This window comes from Lampetra fluviatilis, chromosome 14 (genome assembly GCF_964198595.1).
Source record: "Lampetra fluviatilis chromosome 14, kcLamFluv1.1, whole genome shotgun sequence".
Taxonomy (NCBI): domain Eukaryota; kingdom Metazoa; phylum Chordata; class Hyperoartia; order Petromyzontiformes; family Petromyzontidae; genus Lampetra; species Lampetra fluviatilis.
Window position 1 is genome coordinate 387,040 of NC_136288.1, and position 21,982 is coordinate 409,021.

At 45.5% G+C, this 21,982-nt stretch overlaps 1 protein-coding gene across 3 annotated transcripts in view; it reads left to right on the top strand.

Annotated features, from left to right (window-relative positions):
* LOC144935785 (uncharacterized) overlaps positions 1 to 21,982 on the top strand; it is a 129,824-nt gene that overhangs the window by 41,722 nt on the left and 66,120 nt on the right. For all 3 annotated transcript variants that reach the window (XM_078862531.1, XM_078862532.1, XM_078862533.1), the window contains exons 15-22: positions 582 to 783; positions 4,324 to 4,472; positions 7,467 to 7,609; positions 8,664 to 8,802; positions 9,849 to 10,042; positions 16,164 to 16,326; positions 17,494 to 17,577; positions 21,327 to 21,434. In XM_078862531.1, the coding sequence (XP_078718657.1) occupies positions 582 to 783; positions 4,324 to 4,472; positions 7,467 to 7,609; positions 8,664 to 8,802; positions 9,849 to 10,042; positions 16,164 to 16,326; positions 17,494 to 17,577; positions 21,327 to 21,434 (1,182 nt within the window). The remainder of the gene's footprint in view (positions 1 to 581; positions 784 to 4,323; positions 4,473 to 7,466; positions 7,610 to 8,663; positions 8,803 to 9,848; positions 10,043 to 16,163; positions 16,327 to 17,493; positions 17,578 to 21,326; positions 21,435 to 21,982) is intronic.

Sequence of the window (21,982 nt, forward strand, 5' to 3'; positions counted from 1 at the left end):
ATGAAATCCATTACGAGTCTTAAGACATTTTTCAGGAGCCTGTGTTGGAATGTTTGTCATATCCCACGATCGTCATGGTTTCAATATTGCCAGAAATGTGCTGGCTCAGGACGTGTGTGTGTGTGCGTGCGCACTTGTGGCGCACACCTCTACTCCAGTGCTGTGGAGGCAGTGAGGGTTAGTGGATCACGCAGATTTGTGAAACTCCCAAACCCGCTGGGGCATCAGGGTCGCCATCTCCTGGCTTGCCTGGGTACGGCAGTACAGCAAGGGGATTTAATCTCCATCGGTTATTCCATCGGTACGGGCGATTGAGTGTAGCCCCCTCACATGAGCATTTTTTCTTTGGGTGCTCCTGTGTCCTGCTGCTCGTGAATGGAATTGGTTAAATATCCCCATATAGGGCCACAGAGCTTGGACAATTGTTGGCACCGGTTCTTTAGCTACCTTCCCCGCTTGCCTGCGGTTAACCGCGCCTCAGAATCGTCTCGCCTGTCCGAGAGCCGACGGAAAAACCGTGCGCGTGTTACAAATGTACACACTTGCACTTTTGAGCGACACTTTCACTCTATCCCTTACAGCTGTTCGGTCCCAACGACTTGACGCAGCTGCGCCGCGACTACACAAGCACCGTGCAGTACTTCAACGACGTCGTGGAGCTCTGGGAGGGAGCCGGCAAGGCGCCGATGACACAAACGCAGCTGCCGGACATGGGGGGCAGAAATGTGGATTGCGAGGTGGTGGTGGATCACAACATATCCCTCCACACCTCCATGGAATTTGGTGAGAGAGGACCCCCCCCCCCCCGTATTGATTGTTCATTGCTTACTTGCCCGCGTCTTTCGCGATATCTCTCTGTGATATCATCAGAATCAGAATCAGAAATCAGAAACAGAAACGGTTTTAATCGCCATGTAAGTTTGCACAGACAAGGAATTCACTATGGCGGGACGGTGCATACATTGAACAAGTAGGAATCTTAACTTATATAAAAGGTATACACTCTAACTATACTAACGTTACAAAGTATAAGTAATACTAAAGGGCTAAAATCTTTAAAATTATGAATAAGTAGACCTTATAAAATGCGAAATGTAAAATGTTAATTAGCCGTATTAAACAATCTTAAAATACAAAAATACAAATAAGATTACACGTTGTAAGTATGGAAAGGTGTAATTATGTAGATAAAATGTTATAGTAAGCGTAACAGTCATTTTAAGTGTAAAAGTCATTTTAAGCCCTTGGCCTTGTTGAGGAGGCCACCAGCGGATGGGAAAAAACTATTTTTATGACGTGAGGTTTTGGTCTTGATGGACCGCAGCCTTCTGCCGGAGGGGAGTAGCTGGAACAGAGAGTATCCAGGGTGCGAGGAATCGTCCGCAATCTTCCTCGCTCGCCTCAGGGTCCTCAAAGTGTGCAGGTCCTCAAGGGTTGGTAGATTACAGCCAATCACCTTCTCATCAGTGCGGATGATACGCTGCAGTCTGCTCTAGTCCTTGGCAGTGGCAGCAGCGTACCAGACGGTGATGGAGGAGGTGAGGATGGACTCAATGATGGCTGTATAGAAGCACACCATCATTGTCTTTGGCAGATTAAATTTCTTCAGCTGCCGTAGGAAGTACATTCTCTGTTGAGCTCTCTTGATAAGGGAGCTGATGTTCAGTTCCCACTTGAGGTCCTGGGAAAGAATAGTGCCCAGGAAGCAGAAGGACTCAACATTGGTGACTGGGGAGTCGCACAGGGTGATGGGGGTGAGTGGGGCTGAATTCTTCCTGAAGTCCACAACCATCTCCACGGTCTTAAGAGCATTAAGCTCCAGGTTGTTCTGGTTACACCTGGTCACCAGGTTGTCAGCTTCCCTCCTATAGTCAGACTCATCCCCATCAGAGATTAGCCCAATGAGGGTGGTGTCGTCCGCAAACTTCAAGAGTTTGACGGACTGGTGACTGGAGGTGCAGCTGTTGGTGTACAGGGTGAATAGCAGAGGGGAAAGGACGCAGCCCTGAGGAGATCCGGTGCTGATTGACCTGGAGGCAGAAACTTGTGATCCCAGTTTGACACACTGTCGTTGTCATTTTCATCATCAATTTAATAATAATTTGCAGCTATTTGTAAATGCATTGCTGGATGAAGGCCTCCCTCTCCCATGTCAGTCACGGTGTTGTTCGACTATGCTTTAACGACGCTGGTGAGAGCAGGTTGGCGCAAGTGGGTGGGAAGGGTGTGGCTGCGCAGGACCGGTTTGGATAGCGATTGCTGCTGATGTCATCCACGGCCAGGAATTGAACTCACGTTGCAGCATTAAATAGTGGAGCGTGCCCACCGCTCTGCAAAGTCCTTAAAAGGTTTCATTTTCATTGGTTATAACGACAGCCATAAGCAAATATGAATATGGCTGTTATTATCTATATATATGAGCCAAGAATGTCTGTGTCCTGCACGTGACGTCACTCCACGTCGGCCAGCCCCCCTCATTAATAATCATGAACAGATGATGTCCTCTGCATGGAACCCCCCCCTCATTAATAATCATGAGTGGGTGACGTCACTCCACATCGAACAGTCCCCCTCATTAATACTCATGAACATGTGATGTCCTCCAAATGGACACCCCCCCCCATAAATAATAATTAGCGGGTGACGTCACTCCACATGGGTGGCGAGGCGCCTCCTCCCCCCTCCTCAGTGTCAACTCACAACCCTCACTACAAAGGTAGAACCCTCACGTCACGTGATCTCCGTAACGCTATTGAGACATCGAAGTAAAAAGTACGTCATGATGAACAAGGGATTATAACCTTTAAATTAAGTAAGTCTGTCTCACCGCGGCCTTACATATTGCACGTGAATTGATGCAATGAATATCACGTCGCAGTCTGCTTTTCGGTTGCAAGTTTCAGATTTACTGCAATACATCCGTCCTTGGATGGGCAAAAGGCTAGTGATCGATATTTATATTTGTGTAGTGGGTCCAATTAGGCGCACACTAGAACTTGGAGGAAACACAGTTTATTAACTAACATCACATAACCCTTAACGGAATAACAACATAAGGTGGTAACCCACCGTTCCTACACTTAGCTATATACACTTGGAGTAGATGGCTATTTACATTCTGGATGGGCAACTACAAACCAGACCAGGTTAGCCAACGTGCTGCCTGGTTCACGTGCGCGACGCCCGGAGACCCGAAGACCCGCCGACGACGAAGGTTTCTTCCAGCAGCATCGACCCCGCTTCCCCCCCGGGGTTTGGCTTTTATCCTTACGTCATGGCCAGGCCCCGCCTTTGGCCATGCCTCTTTTTCCGATCCTTCGTGAGAGTTCAGGGTCCACCTCACGTGTTCCTCAACCCTGGCACCCCCCTGCCCACACCACCTCCAGTCACGTGCCTCTCCCTGTTTACCCAGCCTCCCCTGGTATGCCCATCCGGTGTCCGGGGAGAGGCTCCGCCCCTACAGTAGCCACCCACATGATACTGTCTCTACACAACGGTACTCATACCAACGACACTACATTTGTACATTCATGTCTCCAATCCAGTTTTCAGGAAATATATGTTAACGTTGCTTTGAATAGTCGTGATTAGAGTAGTTCTCCTTGCTTAATTCTTGTTCTGATTAGGATGTTGCTTCTCACTTCATGGATTGGCAATGTTGTGGTTCCTTTTTTGTAAATGCTTTTTATAATTTCTATATATTTATATGAAGACCTTTTGCTTGTTAGAGCTCGGATGATTTCATTTCCCACCCAATCAAATAGATTATTCCGGTCAATTTAAGCCAGGAGTAATTGTATTTGATACTACTTTGTCTTTTTATAGGATCTGGAATGGTTATTATACCAATGCCCCCACATTCATGCTTATCAACCAGATCCTAGGGAAAAAAATTAGCTTAAAACTCAATTATGCAGGGTCAGTGCTTCATTAACATTGTGTCATTCAGGGTTAGCTGTCATCACAGATTCCCCTAGGCTTAAAATCTACATTTGGGCATTGAAATTATTGATATGTTGTGTTATGTAAGGTGCTTTGATTTTTTTGGAGTAATGTAAGCGCCATATGAACACACATTCTCATCCTTAGTTGTAAAAAAAACATTTCATAGAGTAAAATAAAAACAATCAATTGCATTGGTGCATGGTTGGTTGGTTGTATGTTGAACTTCTTTTGCACCATGCGTAGCCAACCGTGCTACTCGGAGGTGCCAGAAAGGACAAACTAAACACAAAAAGCAGTTCTAAAGAAATTAGTTTTCAATCTAGATTTAAAAGTGCATAGCTCCAGTGGCATCCAACTGTCGTTTGTGTTCTTGTTAAGACGGGAGCAGTGAGGCGGATGAGGCCAGACTGCGCAAGTTGGTGCTGCTCATTGGCAACTGGGAGGACTCCCTGTGGAACATCATACAGACACCGCTCAAGGTTCAGAACCCGATCCACGACAGCGAGGATCGGCTGAATAGCCTGCAGGTGAGACGTAATTTCGCGCGCAAAAAACAAAAGCTGCTCGTTACCTTTTGCCAACGCCTCGATTGCTGAAGGCGATGTATCAGCAACTCTTTTGAGTCCTGTATGAACCAGGTAATTCACAGTTGTTTAAAGGGTACAAATGAAAAAGGAATACATGGGCACAGGTGAAGCGTGGGAATTGCTTCGCACGTACCACTGTTGGTGGAAGTGTTTTCACGAATGGGAGCTCCAGCGTGCTTCTCTGAAGGATATTTTGTATGCATGTTCAACTTCTTTCGCGCCCTACGTAGCCAACCTTGCTAATCGGAGGTGCGGGGAAGGACAACAAACTAAAACAAAAATAAATAGGCTGCTCTTCCACGCTGGCCAGACGTGTCGGAAGAGTTGGGAGTACCCACACTTTACCCAACCACACACAATCTACCGACTGGTCGGTGGACAGTGGTTGAGGGGGACAATTAAGGACCTCGCCCATTTGTTTTAACCGCCACGCCAGGAGATGGAATCGAACCGGTGACCTCTGGATCGTAAGTCCAGTGTGTGAACCCTTACACCGAGGCAGCGTCCCATTTGAGTACAGGGACTCCTTTACTTATGAACATTCGACGTACAAACTTTCAGAGATACAAACAAACCTGGTTAATATGTCCAGTTGCCTGTTTGGACCGAGAGTTGTAAGTTCAACCGCTACGCAATAAGTGGCGGTGGTGGCATCTACATTTGCAGGACATTAAAAAAGTGGCATCTACATCTACAGGCGATTATACAACTTCTTAAACAATTCTCCATGTTTAATGTAAATGCAGTACAACATTTTTGGAATCGACAGGGGTAAAGTTGGACTTAGGGACAAATTGTCTTACAAAAATGATCTCTGGAACTTAACTCGTTTGTAAGTAGAGGAGTCCCTGTACGTAACTTGAGATGAAACCGATATACAATGATGCCCTCAATATGTGTGAGCTTCGTTCTCTTTCACGACTTCATCTTTGTACGAGAGACATTTATTAATCCCACAAGATTTCATTTTAATTTATAACGAATGCTATTAATTATTAACCATGAAAGACGTGGTGACAGACTGTGATTTACGTTACTTTGGACACCATTACTCAGAGCTGGCAGTGGCATTTGGGTATTCATGGGCAGAGTCTTGTGGTTTCATGCTTGATGTGAAGCCCCGCCTCAGTCTGGAGCCGGCAACCAAACTGCTTCCCATTGCCAGATCTCGTGAGCATGCATTTAATTATACGCAGTTATTACTTTCGTTAATAAATACATTATAATGCATTACAAAGATTAACAAAACGCTTGCCTCGTTGTTTCAATTCCCGTGCCAGGAGATCGAATTCGACCGGTGAACTCTGGAATGCATATTGAGCGATGTAACCGTGAAACCGCGACAGCTCAGACTATATCTGTCTGCTAAACGTACCAGCTTCACGATTGCCTGCATGCTATAAGGATGGCATGGATACCAAATGTACTTATTGTTATTTTAAAGAAGCATGGCACGCGAGTCAAGTAGCACCATGGTGTCGAGATGTTAAAGACTCGCCTGGTATACAGGAGGTTGTGGGTTCAATCCCTACCCTGACGCCTGTTTATTTGGAGTTTGCATGTTATCTCCGTGGTCGTGTGGATTTTCTCCGGATCCTCTGGTTTTGCCCTCCGCATTTAGAAACATGCGTTAGGAGTATTTGGCTGTATTCTATGGTTATTTGGGTAAACTTGCATAAATAGAAAAAAAAATAACAATACAATAATAAAAATCAAAAATAAAATAAAGTGAATAAAAATAATAAAAATATCACGACGTTTCGATCGCATCACAAGCAGTCGTCATCAGGAACAGGGAAGTTAGCCTCTGAGGGCAAGCTGTTTATAAAGGTTTAGATATGGGCGGGGCAGCTAATGTTAATATAGGAGAAGGCTCCGACACCGCCAGTAGGTCTACACCAATCAAAGCATGCACCTCGCTCCACACACCCACACTGCTGACGGTGGAGGTGGACAAGAAAACACAAATCAAGTCATGACCCAAAGTGGTTGATGAAATCTTTCCAATGATTGTTGAGTTACAAAACGTCGTCTCGGTTGAAATTGTGTCTGTGTCTGTATATATGGATGGCTTCGGGAACAAATCTTTGTTGATAGCCAGTTGGCTTGCAAAGTACCATCGTCTTAGAGAAATAAATTTCATGTGAGCCAGCCGCATTAAAGTAATGATCAGCCACGGCAGAAGTATTGGTCCTGCCGTGTTTCAGATCTGCCTTATGTTCACGAACACGGTCCGAGACATGTTGTTTGGTTTCCCCAATGTAACTGCTGCCGCAGATACAGCTTAGATGTAGACGCTGGGATATTGCAAGTCAGGAATCTTGTCCTTTACAGATGGGATCAGGTCACGAATGTTATGCACTGTGTTAAATCGGACCTGGATCTTGTTTTTATTCAAGATTTTGGAAATCTTTTTGGTTATCCCTGCTATGTAAGGTAAGGTGATGGTTTTGATTGGATCTTCAGATGGCTCCTTCCTCACGGTTGGAATGATGGCTTTGCGGATTGTGTAGTCAGAATATCCATTTGCCTTGAGAGCCTGGTGTGCATGTTTGAGTTCACTGGTTAGGTGTTCATGGACGGAGATACATTAAGCTCTATGGTGTAGCGTTTTGATGAGGGAATTCTTCTGGGATGGATGGTGGTGGGAATCAGGTTTTAGATAGGCGTAGGTATGGGTTACTTTCCTGCAGACAGAGTGGCTAATTGAGTCATCTGGTCTCTTTTTGATTGGCTGCTTTAAATTTGCATGTGATAAGCAACTTTTTTGAGCTATCTTTTGTGGTTAGGTCACTACTGAAAGAAAGCTATATAGCTCAGTGGGCCTTACCTGGTGAAATTTTTTGTATTTTTTAATTTTTTTAATTTTAGTTCATTACCAGCAAATATTTTTTTTTACATTGAATGTCCGATGCCCACAAACTTTTTATACAGGCCCTGATGCAGTCCCTGGATGGCATGGGAGGACAGCTGGAGGCTCTGAACCAGAATCCGGCAATCGCTCAGCACAATGACTTCATCAACCTGGTGCAGAAGTACAAGCCGCTGCATGAGCTGTCAGCTCAATGCATGGAGGAGTAAGGATGTCTTGTTGTCACGCACGCACATGCGCGTGATTCCAGTGCTCACACAGCCAAGCTGATGCATTTCTACAGGATGATGACACAAGTACTTCACGTGCCGTCAAGAAGACCATGTGCAAATACTTTTAATAGCCATGTAATGATGCCTGTGTACGCGTATGTTGATATTCTTTAGCAAGCAAAAAATATTAATACTCTTTACTGCTCCCATCAGAGTGTATTGATGTTCAAACGATTTTTTTTCTTTGCAACTGAAATCAGATTTTGGTGGGGACAAGTCTGTTCATAGGACTGCCACTGTTCATGATAGTCTAACACCGGTCATTATACAGCAGGCCAAAGACCTGGTTGTTTGGCGTCACTTTTTCCACTGCTCTTTGTGTGCGGGCCCTGTTGAGTTGTGTCGGACAAAGCGAAACACATTTCTACTGTCTTGTTTGTGCAGTTCTATTCAATCCATTCGCCCCACTGATCACTTCAGTTGGATACAAATTAAAATTCTAAAATATTTTTATCGGCACAGTTGGATGCACGCATCGTGAGCACAGGGATACGTTCGATTGACGGACGAACGCGTCGTTACGTGCCTGACGACGCGTCAATGAATCGTTGCATTGTTTACGGAGCCTAACTGTAATGCGGGTCAGCGTCACTTACGAGGAGCAGGCCACGAACCGTTGCCTCTCAGCGCGTGCTTGGCTACGTATGGTGCGAAAGAAGCACCGACATACATTCATACATAATAGATGCCACAGGCTGCAGAGCTATGTTATGGGTAGCAGAAGGTGGTGCAGAAATGTCCATTGTTCTATTGTCCATTTTTAAACCATATCTATGCGGCCCGCCTTCACCAACTGAACTGACCGTCGTGGTTAAGCACACATGGGCCAACAAAACATTAAACTAAACTTTTTATTTTACCATGTAAGGCCCACTGAGCTATATATCTCTTATTCGGAAGTGATAAACGATACAGACAGCTCTTGGCGAACCACGGTAGAGTGGCAGCTGCTTAATGCCCACTTGTCCGTTGCCCTGTGACCCCTAGCCTCAAGGTGGTGGACTCGACCGTGCGCAGTGTGGAGGACGTGGAGAGCGTCGTGAAGCTGTACGAGGTGAAGCTGGCGGAGGAGGACATGGCCGCGAGCAGCCCTCAGGGCATCCAGGCCTACATCGTGCTCCTCAAGGTGGGGGCGCGCGCTCGCTAGTAATAGGGCAGGTAAACGATGCAAAAGCACGACAAGAGTGCAAAGTATAGGAGAGGTAGACAAGTCACTTCAAGAAAAAAGTCTATACAAATAAAACTTTTTTTTTTATCTTACCAGGTAAAGCCCACCGTGCTATCAACTTCTTTTACAGAAGCGACCTGGCCACAAATAATAGCTCAACAAAGTGGTTTAGCATGTGGACATTTATAGCAGCAAAATAAACAAAATCTAAATGCCACGGTGGCTCCTGTCACCTTACAGTCGAGGGGGAGGGGGCGGGGAGGAGGGTCACCTCCTAGCGGAGGGGTTCGTGGCGGTAACTGGGTAACTGCGTATGATTGCAGATAGAATCCGTGAAGTTCCCCCTCCCCCCACCACCAACTTTGTCACAGATAAGAGGTGTTTCACTATATTTAAATTACATTTAAGCAACTAATGGCTGCTTACTCAACACTGAGCTGTGTATTTAAATGTCCCGTTGTTAGCATAATGAGTGTTTAAGTCACCTTGTTGATGAAATAAAAACACACTCCACATTACCATAATTTTTGGTAAATTAAAATTAAACAACTTGGTGTCTCTTCGCCATGTCTAAACGTGTATTGGGGTATCCGGACACCTACGACATCCATTTCATCTCTTATTCACCGCTCATTCTTTAATGTGGCCTCCGCCCAGTGCTGTAGGCCGCACCTCCGATTAGCACAGTAGGCTACGTACTTGCGAAATAAATTCAACATGCGCACATACCTCCCGTCATCTTAACCCAGGGTGGTGGAGGAGGAAGAGGAGCAAAACTACACTGTGACCCATCCCACCCTCTACGCTCACAATCTCTAACGTCCCTCTCTATGCGTCCGTCGCCCTGCGGCTGCAGCCTCCCAGGTGGAGACTGAGCCCCAAAGCGTGTCGCAGCGCCTCGACAGCTACACACACACGCGCATAGGGGACAGTCCGGGCAAATTCGTCCAGAATTCTCGACTCTGGCATTTGTAATCGCCCCCCCCCTCGTCTCTTTACCACAGCAATGGCAGTCGGAGCTGGAGCAGAAGCAGCGGCTGTTTCGCCGCATGCAGGAGGAGCTCCCACGTGCCGAGGCCGTGAACGTAAAGCTGAACCAGCAGCACAGTCTGCAGTACCCAGATGTGAGCCCGTATGGGGAGCGCGCCCACTCCCTGCACGAGCGCGGCCAGCGCCTGCAAGCTCAGATTGGCCTCAGGTAAATGGGTTGGAGCTTTTTTGTGTCCCATTGGGCCAGGGGGTCGCCAATCCGCGGCTCCGGAGCGGCATGTGGGCTCTTTACGGACTGCTTCGTGACTTTCTGTACGCATGTATTTATGTATTCACGTGCATTGCGGTATAGTTTGAGTTTTGTACCGAATTCGAAAAAATTTTGCTCTTATGGTTATTTTGGTTGCCAGCCCCTGTGCTCGGCGATTAAATGCCCCAGCCTCGCAAAGCGCCGGTCGTCGCCCCTTGTCTGAATCGTTCCAGTGCCCAGCTTTAGGTGGTTTTCGTTCTTCACTCCCCTCTCCTCCACACGTACTCGCAGAGAACCGTTGCTCTGCGACGTAAAATAAGAGACTGTTGCCATTTTCATACTTGTCTCACAATGCTGGACTCGGAGCGCTAAAGGTAACGTGTTTTTTTTCATATTCTTTTAGGATTTAACTAATATTCTGGCGAAATAATTACATCAATAGGAGCACTAATTAAAACGTTCGAACAATTTTAAGTGAACTGTGTTTACACCCCCTCCTCTTCGGTGTCGCTATCTATTGTTCGTCTTCTGAACTTATTCCGTCATTTCAATTCGATTCAATGATAAATTTTTTTTACATGGAAAATCCCGTGTAGCCAGTTACCCGGCCCCACGGCCACGAACAGCAGCAGAGTTATTGTTGGGGTGGAGAGGAACCCAGCCAGGAGTCAACCATGAAACTTAAGGCACAGATTATTTTAATTGTAGTTTGATGGGGAGGACCCCCCTTATGGCAGCTGTCCCTGTGTGGCACAAGCTAACACAGCACCAGTCTGCGAGTGGGCAATTAGTCAGTCAGCAAGGGGGCGGGTGATATTTGTATTGGATATTTTCCAATCAAGTAATTTGTGAGTAATTTGCCAAATCTTTTGACCGTGACGCCGGCACGTGGGGGCCTACTGCTTCGCGCGAATTACGCCGCTTGGGATCTTCATTGTCTCGCTGCGATACGGAAGGCAATGTATTTGCGATGCAAGCACCCGCAGTATTAACCAGGGTGGTCCAGGGTGGGGGTGGCTCGAATTTGCAAACGTCCGCAACGAGCGGCACAATTGTGGCACCGCTCGGCGGTTGTCGCCGTGGCGGCTCTGACGCAGATTGGGAAGAGACGGAGATGAAGAGACGTAAACCAGGCCTGTTTCGTGACCTTGTTTAAAGGGAGGGGGGGAGTGGGGTCTTGGAAAGCTCAGAGTAGGGGGGGGCACACTGACATAAGGAATGTTAGATTAATTTGAAGCAAGTCCGAAACGCTAAAAGAAAATGAGTAATAGGACGCGCTTTTTGTCTGTCGTGCATTCTCCTCGAGTTCCCACACTCCCGAGTGTGTGTGTGTGGGGTAAAGCTGTGGAGAGTGGTAGTGGAGCGGTTAGCGCGCTGTGCTACGAACCTGGCGACTCATGTTCGATTCACGGCCATAATCAGTGACGATTGTCTAAACCAGTCCTGGGCCTCCCCTAGGTCGACTCAGCCTGAAATTAGTGCCTGGTGTGGTGTGTAAACATCGCTACTGGGGAGACAAAGGCGGCTGGGCATGGTACTGGCCACCCACCCCCTCGTGTGCCGTTCTGGCCTTCATGGGTGGTATTTAATAGCACTTGCCCCAACAGTCTGTTCAGGCTATACGGGGGATCTTTGTCTTTTTGGGGGGAAAGGCTGTGATGCCATTGCTGAATTTGTGCTTGTTTTAGCACGAGTATCTTCTTCTTGCTGGACTAGACTTGACTCGTTCTGACGTGACTGTAACTTGCTCTTGCAATTAATCTCATAATAGGTTGCTGTTTTTATATTTCACGAATAACTCAACGGACATGTTCTGTTATTTTTTGTATTTTTTTGCATTTAAAGATACGACTTCGTAATTAACCGACCAACAGGTGCATTTTTTTCTTTGTACAGTGTGTACATACAGCGTGTGTATACAATGCTCACGGTTAAAAGATTTATTGACTGATTTAGTAAATTTAATAATTCACTTAATTAATTGTCTTCCGTTCAATTCCAAAAAAAATCTATGCAATTGTTAACCCAGCAAATGTTCTTAAGGACCTTCTGAATTAACACGTCTGCCGGGAGCATTTCAAACGAGACCGATCTTCATTCAAATCAAATGATGCCATTTTTACCTTCGTGTTACAATTTTACCTGATGACGTTTATTCTCCCGTCTTGAATAAAACCCTATAACCCATGAACATTATTTATATTTTACCAGGTAAGGCCCACTGAGCAATGTGGCTATTTTTCAGAAGTGACCTGGCCACAAATTATCGCTCAACGAAGTGGCTTATCACGTGGACATTTATAACAGCCAAATACTCTAAACGCATGTTTCTAAATGTGGAGGGAAAAACCGGAGGACCCGGAGAGAAATCCACACGACCACGGGGAGAGAGAACATGCCATCTCCAAATTTACAGGTGTCAGGGTCGGGATCGAACCCACGACGTCCTGTATATCAGGCGAGGTAGTTTCCATCTCTCCACCGTGGCGCCCAAGTATTGAATGGCACCTTCACCAAACGCGACTCCAATGTTATAAGAAGAGTAAAATATTTTTAATTTTGAAAGGGTAGCGGTTGAGCGAGATGGTCTGTCTTGTCTGCGCTTGTTCCCTTGCCAGGGGGCTGGGAGTGCAACCTGTGAGTGAGTGTGCGGTCGTTTGGCTTGACGCTTCAACGATGAACATGCGACTGCTCCTCCTGACATGTTTAATGCTGTGTACTCAGTGTCCCAGAGCGCTTTTCCTTTCCAAATGAATACGTTGGCATATGTGTCAGACAGTTGAGGGAGGGGGGTGGGTAGGGGGTTGGGGGGGGGTGTGGAGGTGAGGGGGGGCATTCAGAGCTCCGGTTCCTATGTGCGCACTCTGTCGGGTTAAGTCAAATTAGCACGCTGCTTCAAATGCCTGCCTGTTTTAATTGCATAATGTGTTTTGCAGTGGAGATCCGCGTTCGAAGGTGAACAGTAGCATCCCTGCAGAGTTTATTTGAAGTATAGAGTTAACACAAGCATCGTAGTGCTTGTGGAGTTAACGTATACACTGATAACATTTTCATTGCAAAATGTGGGTGCATTGTTCGACCTGTGTTAGAAATTTATTTTTTGAATGTTGTGCAGTAACATTATTGTAGAGTTACATAGTTTATACACGTGTACATGGATAAAATATTCAGACATTTAAATATATACACAATAACAATAATCATTTATAGCTCTTTGTCAATAAACTGCTGGGCGAAGGCTTCACCGTGCCTTTTGCTCGTGGGGAGGGGGGGTTGTTTGACCATACTTCACCACACGTGGGCGGTGTGGATCTGCGAAGGGTGGTCTACCCCAAGGCTGGTCACAGATGTCAACCGCTTGAGCGTGTTTCTGTCGTGATGGTTTTATCATCATTTACAGATTTTGTTCGGATGTGAGTTGCCACTGATGTTGGCCGTGTTCCGGTAATTAAACTCGCTGGGTTCATCATACTCTGATAATATATGCATTGTCTTTGAAACTGATTGGTCCACACTAGAGACAGCTTTCTTTCGAGCCTCATCTCAAACGGTGTTAGACTAGGCTCATTTGGCGTCCTCTGGTCAAACACCGTTTGAGACGAGGCTCGAAAGAAAGCTGTCTCTGGTGTGGACCAATCAGTTTCAAAGACAATCCATATGTTAGCAGAGTATATTTTTTGTTTTCATTCTGACCACAAGTATTGTGGTTAATGCAGACATGATTCCTTGTAAAAGGTTTTATTTTGGTGTTTGAACATCTTAACACCTGTTTTGTTGCCAGAAAAAAGGGGAAAACCTCTTCTCATATTTTGGTACTGGCAAGGAGGTCCCATGATGTAAATCTTTGTTCATTTAGCAGTGCACACAAGCCCTGTCCACAAGGCTCGTTGAGAACTTGGCTTTGACTCTGGGTTGCAGTCGTCCATTCTGATTTATCCCAGCACTCGAGTCCAGTGCATGCATGGTCACAGCCCAATCACCAATGACTGCAAGAAAAGACAAAGATTCCTCCGTATAGCCTTAACAGACTGTTGGGGCAAGTGCTATTCGCGAATAGCACCTATGAAGGCTGGCACGGCACACGAGGGGGTGGGTGGCCAGCACCGCACTCGGCCGCCTTTGTCTCCCCCCAGTGGCAATGTTTACACATTACACCGGGTATCTTATTTTGAGGATGAATCGACCTAGGTGAAGCCCTGGACATTAAGTTTGAATTTAACTTGGGTAAATTACAGCTAAAAACCATTGATTTTACTGCCATGTGGCGGACATTTCTCTGCCATTTCCTTCTGCGTGATATTTTCTGCCATGCAGGGCGAATCTAACTCATTACGCAATTGGATTAAAATTATTTGGAGAAAATTTTATTAAGTAAACGCACACATACAAACCAACCACTGATGACTAATAGGGAATGTTCATTTATGTGGGCGGGGTGAACAGAATGATCTAAGGGGCATAGTTTAGGGTGTAAGATGTAACTACCTCCTTCCCCCGCACCTCCGATTAGCACACTTGGCTGCGTACGGTGGGAAAAAAGTTCAACATACATACATAATTTGCCTGGTATACAGGAGGTTAAGAGTTCGATCCCCATCCTGACGCCTGCTGCTGTATATTTGGAGTTTGCGTGTCTCTCTCCCCATGGCCGTGTGGATTTTTCTCCGGGTCCTCCGATTTTTCCCTCCACATTTAGAAACATGTGTTTCGAGTAATTGGCTGCTATAAATTTCCACGCGATAACCCTCTTTGTTGGGCGATCATCTGTGGCTAGGTCCCTTCTGCTATATAGCTCACTTTAGTAGGTACATTACAAAACTGTGCATCAACAATAAGTTATAATCTTTAAATCTCCACACACACCTGGTGCTTATAATTGTATCTGATTATAAGTTACGCATAGACATGCCCACCAATAAATGTGCATAGTTTTTATTATTCAACTTGTGCAACAGCCAACAATGTGTGACTGCAGCAGACGGTGTAAATGGTGTAGACGGCTGGGTCACCTATGTTATCCATGAAACAGTACGGTCACGTGCCACAGATGCATTGCGTATTTCAAAAACAGTTAATCTTTAAAAAAGAAATGCAGCCTAGCTGGCTTTCATAACCTGCTTCAATAGTGCCTGGATGTTTGTGTCATATGCTGTGGGTCAAAAGCAAAGCGGTTTACAACAACAACAAAATCTTAAGTAAAGACTTCGTGCGGTGTCGTTTGTACACTCGCGTAACTGGAGTCGAGTGCTTAATTTCACGCCACAACATTGTCCACGGAGGCTGTTGCAGGAGTTATTTTGGCACCATCACATCGCGACACGGCTCACTCATTGCAGAGGTTCGTGCGGTTCAAATTCAGTGGCCGACACGATTAATGCTGCAGCGTGCGTATTCACCCTAAAATGCACGATGTCAGCTTCACAGTGAATGTTAAAGATCGTCTGATTTAATTCGCAAGAATAGTCCATTGTGTGCCAGTGTTATTTTCTACATTTGCCACACTTGAGCAAATTAAACCACAAATTACTCAATTGGAATCTACATAGCAATCGTCACGACCTACACCGAACACATAACAGGACTTGATGCTCAGTGATGTGTTCCTGGATAAAAAATCACAAAAATAGTAATCATAAAAATAAGATCCCTCTTTCCTTATTCAAACGAAAATCACACTGACAAGAATGTGCGAGCTCATGCGTCAAATTAATATGAACCCCTTGCCCCTCCCCCTTTTTTACCTATATAACCTCTTACCACGGCAACTCTCTCCAACTTCAGCAAAAAAAATTATTGCTGTGGTTTTCCCACCTGATGATGGTTGCTTGTGTTGCAATCGAAACGTCGTGATTTCTTTTATTTTATACCTACGTGATTTTACCGAAAGAACCAAAGGGTAATATGAACCTGTTCTTTGAATTCTAGGAATATTTAGGGCGCAATAGTGTAGGATTACTATGGATCGGCAATGCCTTAAACCCATAACCCATACTCCACGCCAGTCCGGCAGTATTCTGGGAGACAAACCGAACCCTGGCTTGCGTGCTGTGCGCCCGCACAACCCTTGCTCTCTTGACAGGCTGAAGGAGATGGAGAAGTTGACCGTCCTCATTCGGCCGTACCGCGACAGCAGAAACTGGCTGGACGGCTGGCTGGACGGCGCGTTGGTCAAGCAGCAGCAGCTGGAGGCCTTTCAGCCGTCCAACAGCCAAGAGCTCACGGAGCAGCTCACGCAGCAGAAGGTGTGAGCGGCCGCATGTGGGGGTTCCCCCCCCCCCGCGCGAATGGCCTCTACGGGCTGCCCGAAGCGTTCTCGGGTTACGCCGGGCCGGTGCGTTTGCCACGACGTCCGACGGTTCTCTCCGTGTGCTCGGCAACTTTCCGAGCGGAAGAGACGGCGGTCTTCGCATTGCTAAATGTCGTTGTGTTGTTTTGTTGTCGTCACGTTCTTACCCCGTGCCCCGACTGGACATCTGTGGAAAAAGAGCATTGTAGCTCATCGGATTCCTCCCGTACAAGTGCAATGTTCTCATTCTGAAAGTTAAATACCTCGGCGGCAGTAGATGTCGTCCCAGTCCCGCCCAGTAGCAATCACAAATTAACCTCCAAGTTAAAATGTCAAAATCATCTAAATTATACATCTTGCGTGTAATTTTGAAGGTACAATAATTCTATAGAGCTCATTCATGGAATTAACTGGCCGTATGACACGTGAATGCAACTGAATCATTTACCTTCATCATCCCAGCGTGGATGAAAAAGTTAGTATGTCTGAGTGTAACCGAAACCATGGCATGTTATTAGCATTTCTCCCACATCAAGAAAAAGGTGGACAAATTATAATGTTTACCTGCCTAACCTCAGCAGTGACAAAACTCAGCACTGGTTTTGACATTCGTTGTCTCATTAGCAGACTTTGGCCTTCTTGATCCAGTGCTGGTGAACTGCCAGATACATTATTGGCAAACACTTTTACTACTACAACATGTGTCCTAGTTCGACATAATACATTACACAAATTAATTGTTAGCATTGTGGTGGAGGATATGAGTCATGCAATACATAAGCAGACAATATTCCTTCTTCACATATGTCCCTCTACAGATTATGTTTTATGTGTAGGGACAGATATTATTTTTTGTACTATTCTCAAATCTAGGATTGGATTACCTGGAAAATACTGGTTGTCCTGCTCATGATATAAATCCTATATCACTTAGATAAAAAATATTCACAAGAATTTAAGTATAAGTTCCAATGAACTATCTGCAACAATGATAAGTATTTTATCTATAGATCCCTATATATATTATTGAATCATCACAATAACACTGCAGTGATGTAAAATGTCCCCGCTTATTCTTTGAAGGATTTTCACATGGCTGTTTTTTGTTATGGCATCGATGCAGATATTGGTGAGTGAAATTGAAGTCAACAAGCCCAAAGTCGACGATTGTCGTGAATTCTCAGAGCGCTGCGTGGACATGGTGAAGGTATGTCTGCCACGACCTTGTCTGTCAAGGCTATTGCTTGTGTCTGGGGCGCCGCGGTGTCGAGATGTTAACTACCTCGCCTGGTATGCAGGAGGTCATGGGTTCGATCCCGACCCTGACGGCTGTATATTATTTAAGAATGAAACAGGAGGATTTCTCCATTAATCTGGCTGTCGCTTGATGATGCTGGTTGTAATTACGGGTGAAACGTAGTACTAAAATTGTAAATGTTGTGGGTTTACTCTCGAACACACCGGTGAGTGCTGTGCTAGTAACGAATTGGCATGTTTTGTTTACGTGACAAACTTAACTAATTGGCTGTGTCGGGTGGTGGCGGGTTTAACGACACATCTATATTTACATGATCTAACCCTAAAAAAACCTCTACTATGGATATTTGGAGCTTGCTTGTCTCTCTCTCTCTCCCCGTGGTTGTGTGGATTTTGCTTTGGGTTTTCCGGTTTTTTCCTCCATTTAGAATCAGCATGCGTTTATATTACTTGTCTGCGATAAGTTTCCACGTGATAAGCCACTTTGTTGAGCTATAATTTGTGGCCAGGTCGCTTCTGAAAAATAGTATATAGCTCAGTAGGCCATACCTGGTAAAATAAAATAAAACGTATTGTTTAAAAGTAAAAAAAATTGTATAACTGTCACCAGCTCGGAATGTAGTTTTCACATCAAACGTTCCATACTCAAGTGCGTTCACATGTCTTAAAGAACAAACAATTGTAGACCTGTGGCCTGTAATATAGGGCATGAACGTTAGAAGCATGCTTTATCTTTAATTGGGAACACATCGGTCACATTACTACTTGCTACTTAACGGCATCATCCCATTCAGTCATGCAATATGATCATTTGCGATGTTAACTTTGGAGTCTTGGATTACGTGGGTTTGCTTTATCATGTCTGTACTGGTTGGCAGTGTGTGTGTCAGTATGAGGTTGTCTCGGAGCAGTGAAATCTAAGGATCGGGAATGTATAGGCTGCCTAAATAGCTCACGAAGTCAACGTGCATTACGTCACTTCTCATTTCAACAATTCCTATGCCCTGGCTGTAGTCCAACCAAGGGGGACCCCGGGTGGCAGCTGTCCCTGTGTCATGCAAGGCGATTGCAGAACGAGTCTGCAGGTGTATGTATGTTGAACTTCTTTCATATTGTACGCAGCCAACCTTGATAATCGGAGGTGCGGAGCAAGGACAACAAACAAAACACAACAATTTGTTCTAAAGAAACGAGTTTTCAATCTATATTTAAACTTGCATAGCTTCAGTGAGAACACCTGCAGAAAAAGACCAACAGATGTCGAAAGACGCTCTACACATTTTAACATCAGAAGTAGAACATGCAATCAAAACAGCTAAGCCAGGCAAAGCGTGTGGGCCCGACACAATCCATGTAGAATTGCTCAAACTATTAGACAGCAACAACATACGACAACTGACTAATTGGTACAATCAAATATACAATGGCAATGAAATTCCATCCGACTGGCTACAATCCATCTTTGTGGCCATACCAAAGAAAGCAACAAGCCGGAAATGCGAAGACTACAGACTGATAAGCTTGATGAGCCACATGCTGAAAGTCTTCCTGAAGGTGATCCAACAGCGCATATGCTCCACATGCGAAAATGCATTGAAGAACACACAGTTTGGCTTCTGCAAAGGACTAGGCACAAGAGAAGCAATCTTCTGTCTACAGATACTACTACAGCGATTCTACGAACATCAGAAAGAAGTGTACATCTGCTTCATAGATTACGAGAAAGCCTTTGACTCAGTAGACCACGACCGACTAACAGCTCTATTAAAACAACTGGGACTACAGTGATCCCTCGTTTATCGCGGTTAATGGGGACCGGAACCCCTTGCGATAGGTGAAAATCCGCGAAGTAGGATTGGCCCCCTAGGAATTTCCGTATATGTGTGTGGGTACCAAAATGTTTAAAATATGTATATTTATACTTTATATATATATTTTACTTAAATATATTTAATTATAAAACCTTAATATTATACATTTACTCTCTCTCTCTCTCTCATACGATACGTATTATGGTGTTCTACACTCACCAATGACAGTAGTATCTTGAGACTTGACTCCAGTAATGACGACGACGACGATGACAATGACGACGATGACAGACCTGTGCAGTTCGATGAATGTGATGATGAATGATGATGATAGTGTTACTGCACAGGTATAATGAGGCCTTTAAATCAGTTTGAAAAATCCGCGATGCACTGAGGCTGCGAAACTTGAACCGCGAAGTGGCGAGGGATTACTGTAGATAAAAACGACATCAACTTCATCATTGCTATTTATTGTAAGCAAACGGCCCAACTCCGATATGACAACGAATTGACAGACCCAACACCAATACAAAAAGGTGTACGACAAGGCTGCCCACTGTCACCGAGTCTTTTCAACATCTACTCGGAGCAGATTTTTGATCGAACACTAGCAGATAAAAACATTGGTATTAAAGTCAATGGACAATACATCAACAACATCAGGTATGCCGACGACACTGCACTGCTGGCCGATTCGGAACAAGATCTACAACAAATCTTGGACGTGGTTGCCGCAGAGAGTCAAATATGGGGCTTACGAATTAACAAAAAGAAAACAAAGGTTATGAAGGTCAACCGAACTACAAGCGAAATAACAATCAAGCTGGGCAGCAAAAAAGTTGGAACAAGTACACCGATTTAAATATCTTGGTGTAATCATTGACGATCAGTTGAACCATGAAGTCGAAATCAAGAGCAGAATCGAACAAGCAAGGCAAGCATTTATTAAATGGAAAACACTCCTTGCAGACCACAACTTGAGTACATCACTGAAACTTCGCACACTGAAATGCTACATCTGGTCAATTTTGCTGTACGGAGTAGAGACGTGGACACTGACATCAACAGCAACAAAAAGGCTCGAAGCTTTTTCGAAATGTGGCTGTATCGAAGAATGCTGAAAATCCCATGGACAGCCAAAACCACCAATACACAAGTTCTGCAAGATATGGGCACTGACAGGCAACTGCTGAAGACCATCATTAGCAGGAAGTGTTACTACCTAGGCCACATTGCCCGAAACGACCACAAATACCAGCTATTAAAGCAAATCCTGGAAGGAAAAATCGAAGGGAAAAAACGACCAGGACAGCCAAAAACGACATGGCTCAGTAACATCAAAACATGGCTACAATTAACAACAGCACAAACTCTACACGCCGTGCTAGACCGGGACCAATATCATCGTGAAGTCGCACACGCCGTTAGGCAGCACTAAAGAAGAAGAAGCTTCAGTGGCTTCCTAATATCGGAAGGAAGAGCGTTCCAGACGGCCGCAGAAGCGCATCTGAAAGCGCACGATGCAGGGACCGTTTTGTTTGATGGCTAGCCAAAAGCCGCTGCTGTAAGGATGACCACAGATGGGCATTAGTGTTACAGGATGGTGGTAATGTTGCTGGGTCTCTTTAGTGTTACAGGATGGTGCTAATGTTGCTGCCTGTATTTGTAGTGCTACAGGATGGTGTTAATGTTGCTGCCTGTATTTGTAGTGCTACAGGATGGTGCTAATGTTGCTGCCTGTATTTGTAGTGCTACAGGATGGTGCTAATGTTGCTGCGTGTCTTATCCCCAGTTAGTTTCGTGCGCCGGTGTGAATCGTCAAATGGATTTTTGTCACTCTCAAGTGCTCAGGCGAGTCCCTTCCCCCGTTGCCCCGCATTGCATGCAGGATTACGAAGACCACCTTCAGAACTACCGACTGTGGGTGGAGAAGTTCCACTCTTCTACCATTACGCCCCGAGAACAGACCTCCCTCTCCGACACCGTCACCAAGGAGGTGCGTGCGTGCGCGCGTGCGCAAACCGTGCACACGTGGTGGTGGGGGCGCCAATGCGGCTGGTTCGCGCTCTGCGCTGCGCTACCCAGCGAAACGGCATTCGCTCACGGCCAACATCGGTGACGGTTGTCTGAATCGATCCCTGGGCATTCAGTTGAGGTCGATTCAGCATTCAAATGAGTTCCTGGTGCAGTGTGTAAAACATTAGCGCTGGGGAGACAAAGGAAGCCGGGCGTGGTGATTGCCACACCACCCCCTCGTGTGCCGTGCCGGCCTTCACGGGTGCTCACTAAGGCCACTTGCCCCAACAGTGTTAGAGGCTGTACAGGGGATCTCTGTCTTTGCACACATGCACCTCGATGGTACTGAGGGCCAAATCACAGTGAATTCACCTGCTCGATTTCTAAGCAGGTCTGAGCCTGGTTAACACATCAATAGGATCATGATTGGAAATGCCAGATGTTGCAGGCTTTAGGGTTTGCTGGTCAGTGTGGGTTGATGAAGGTGGGGAGCATAGATGTGAGAGCATGGTACAGTACAACGTTATA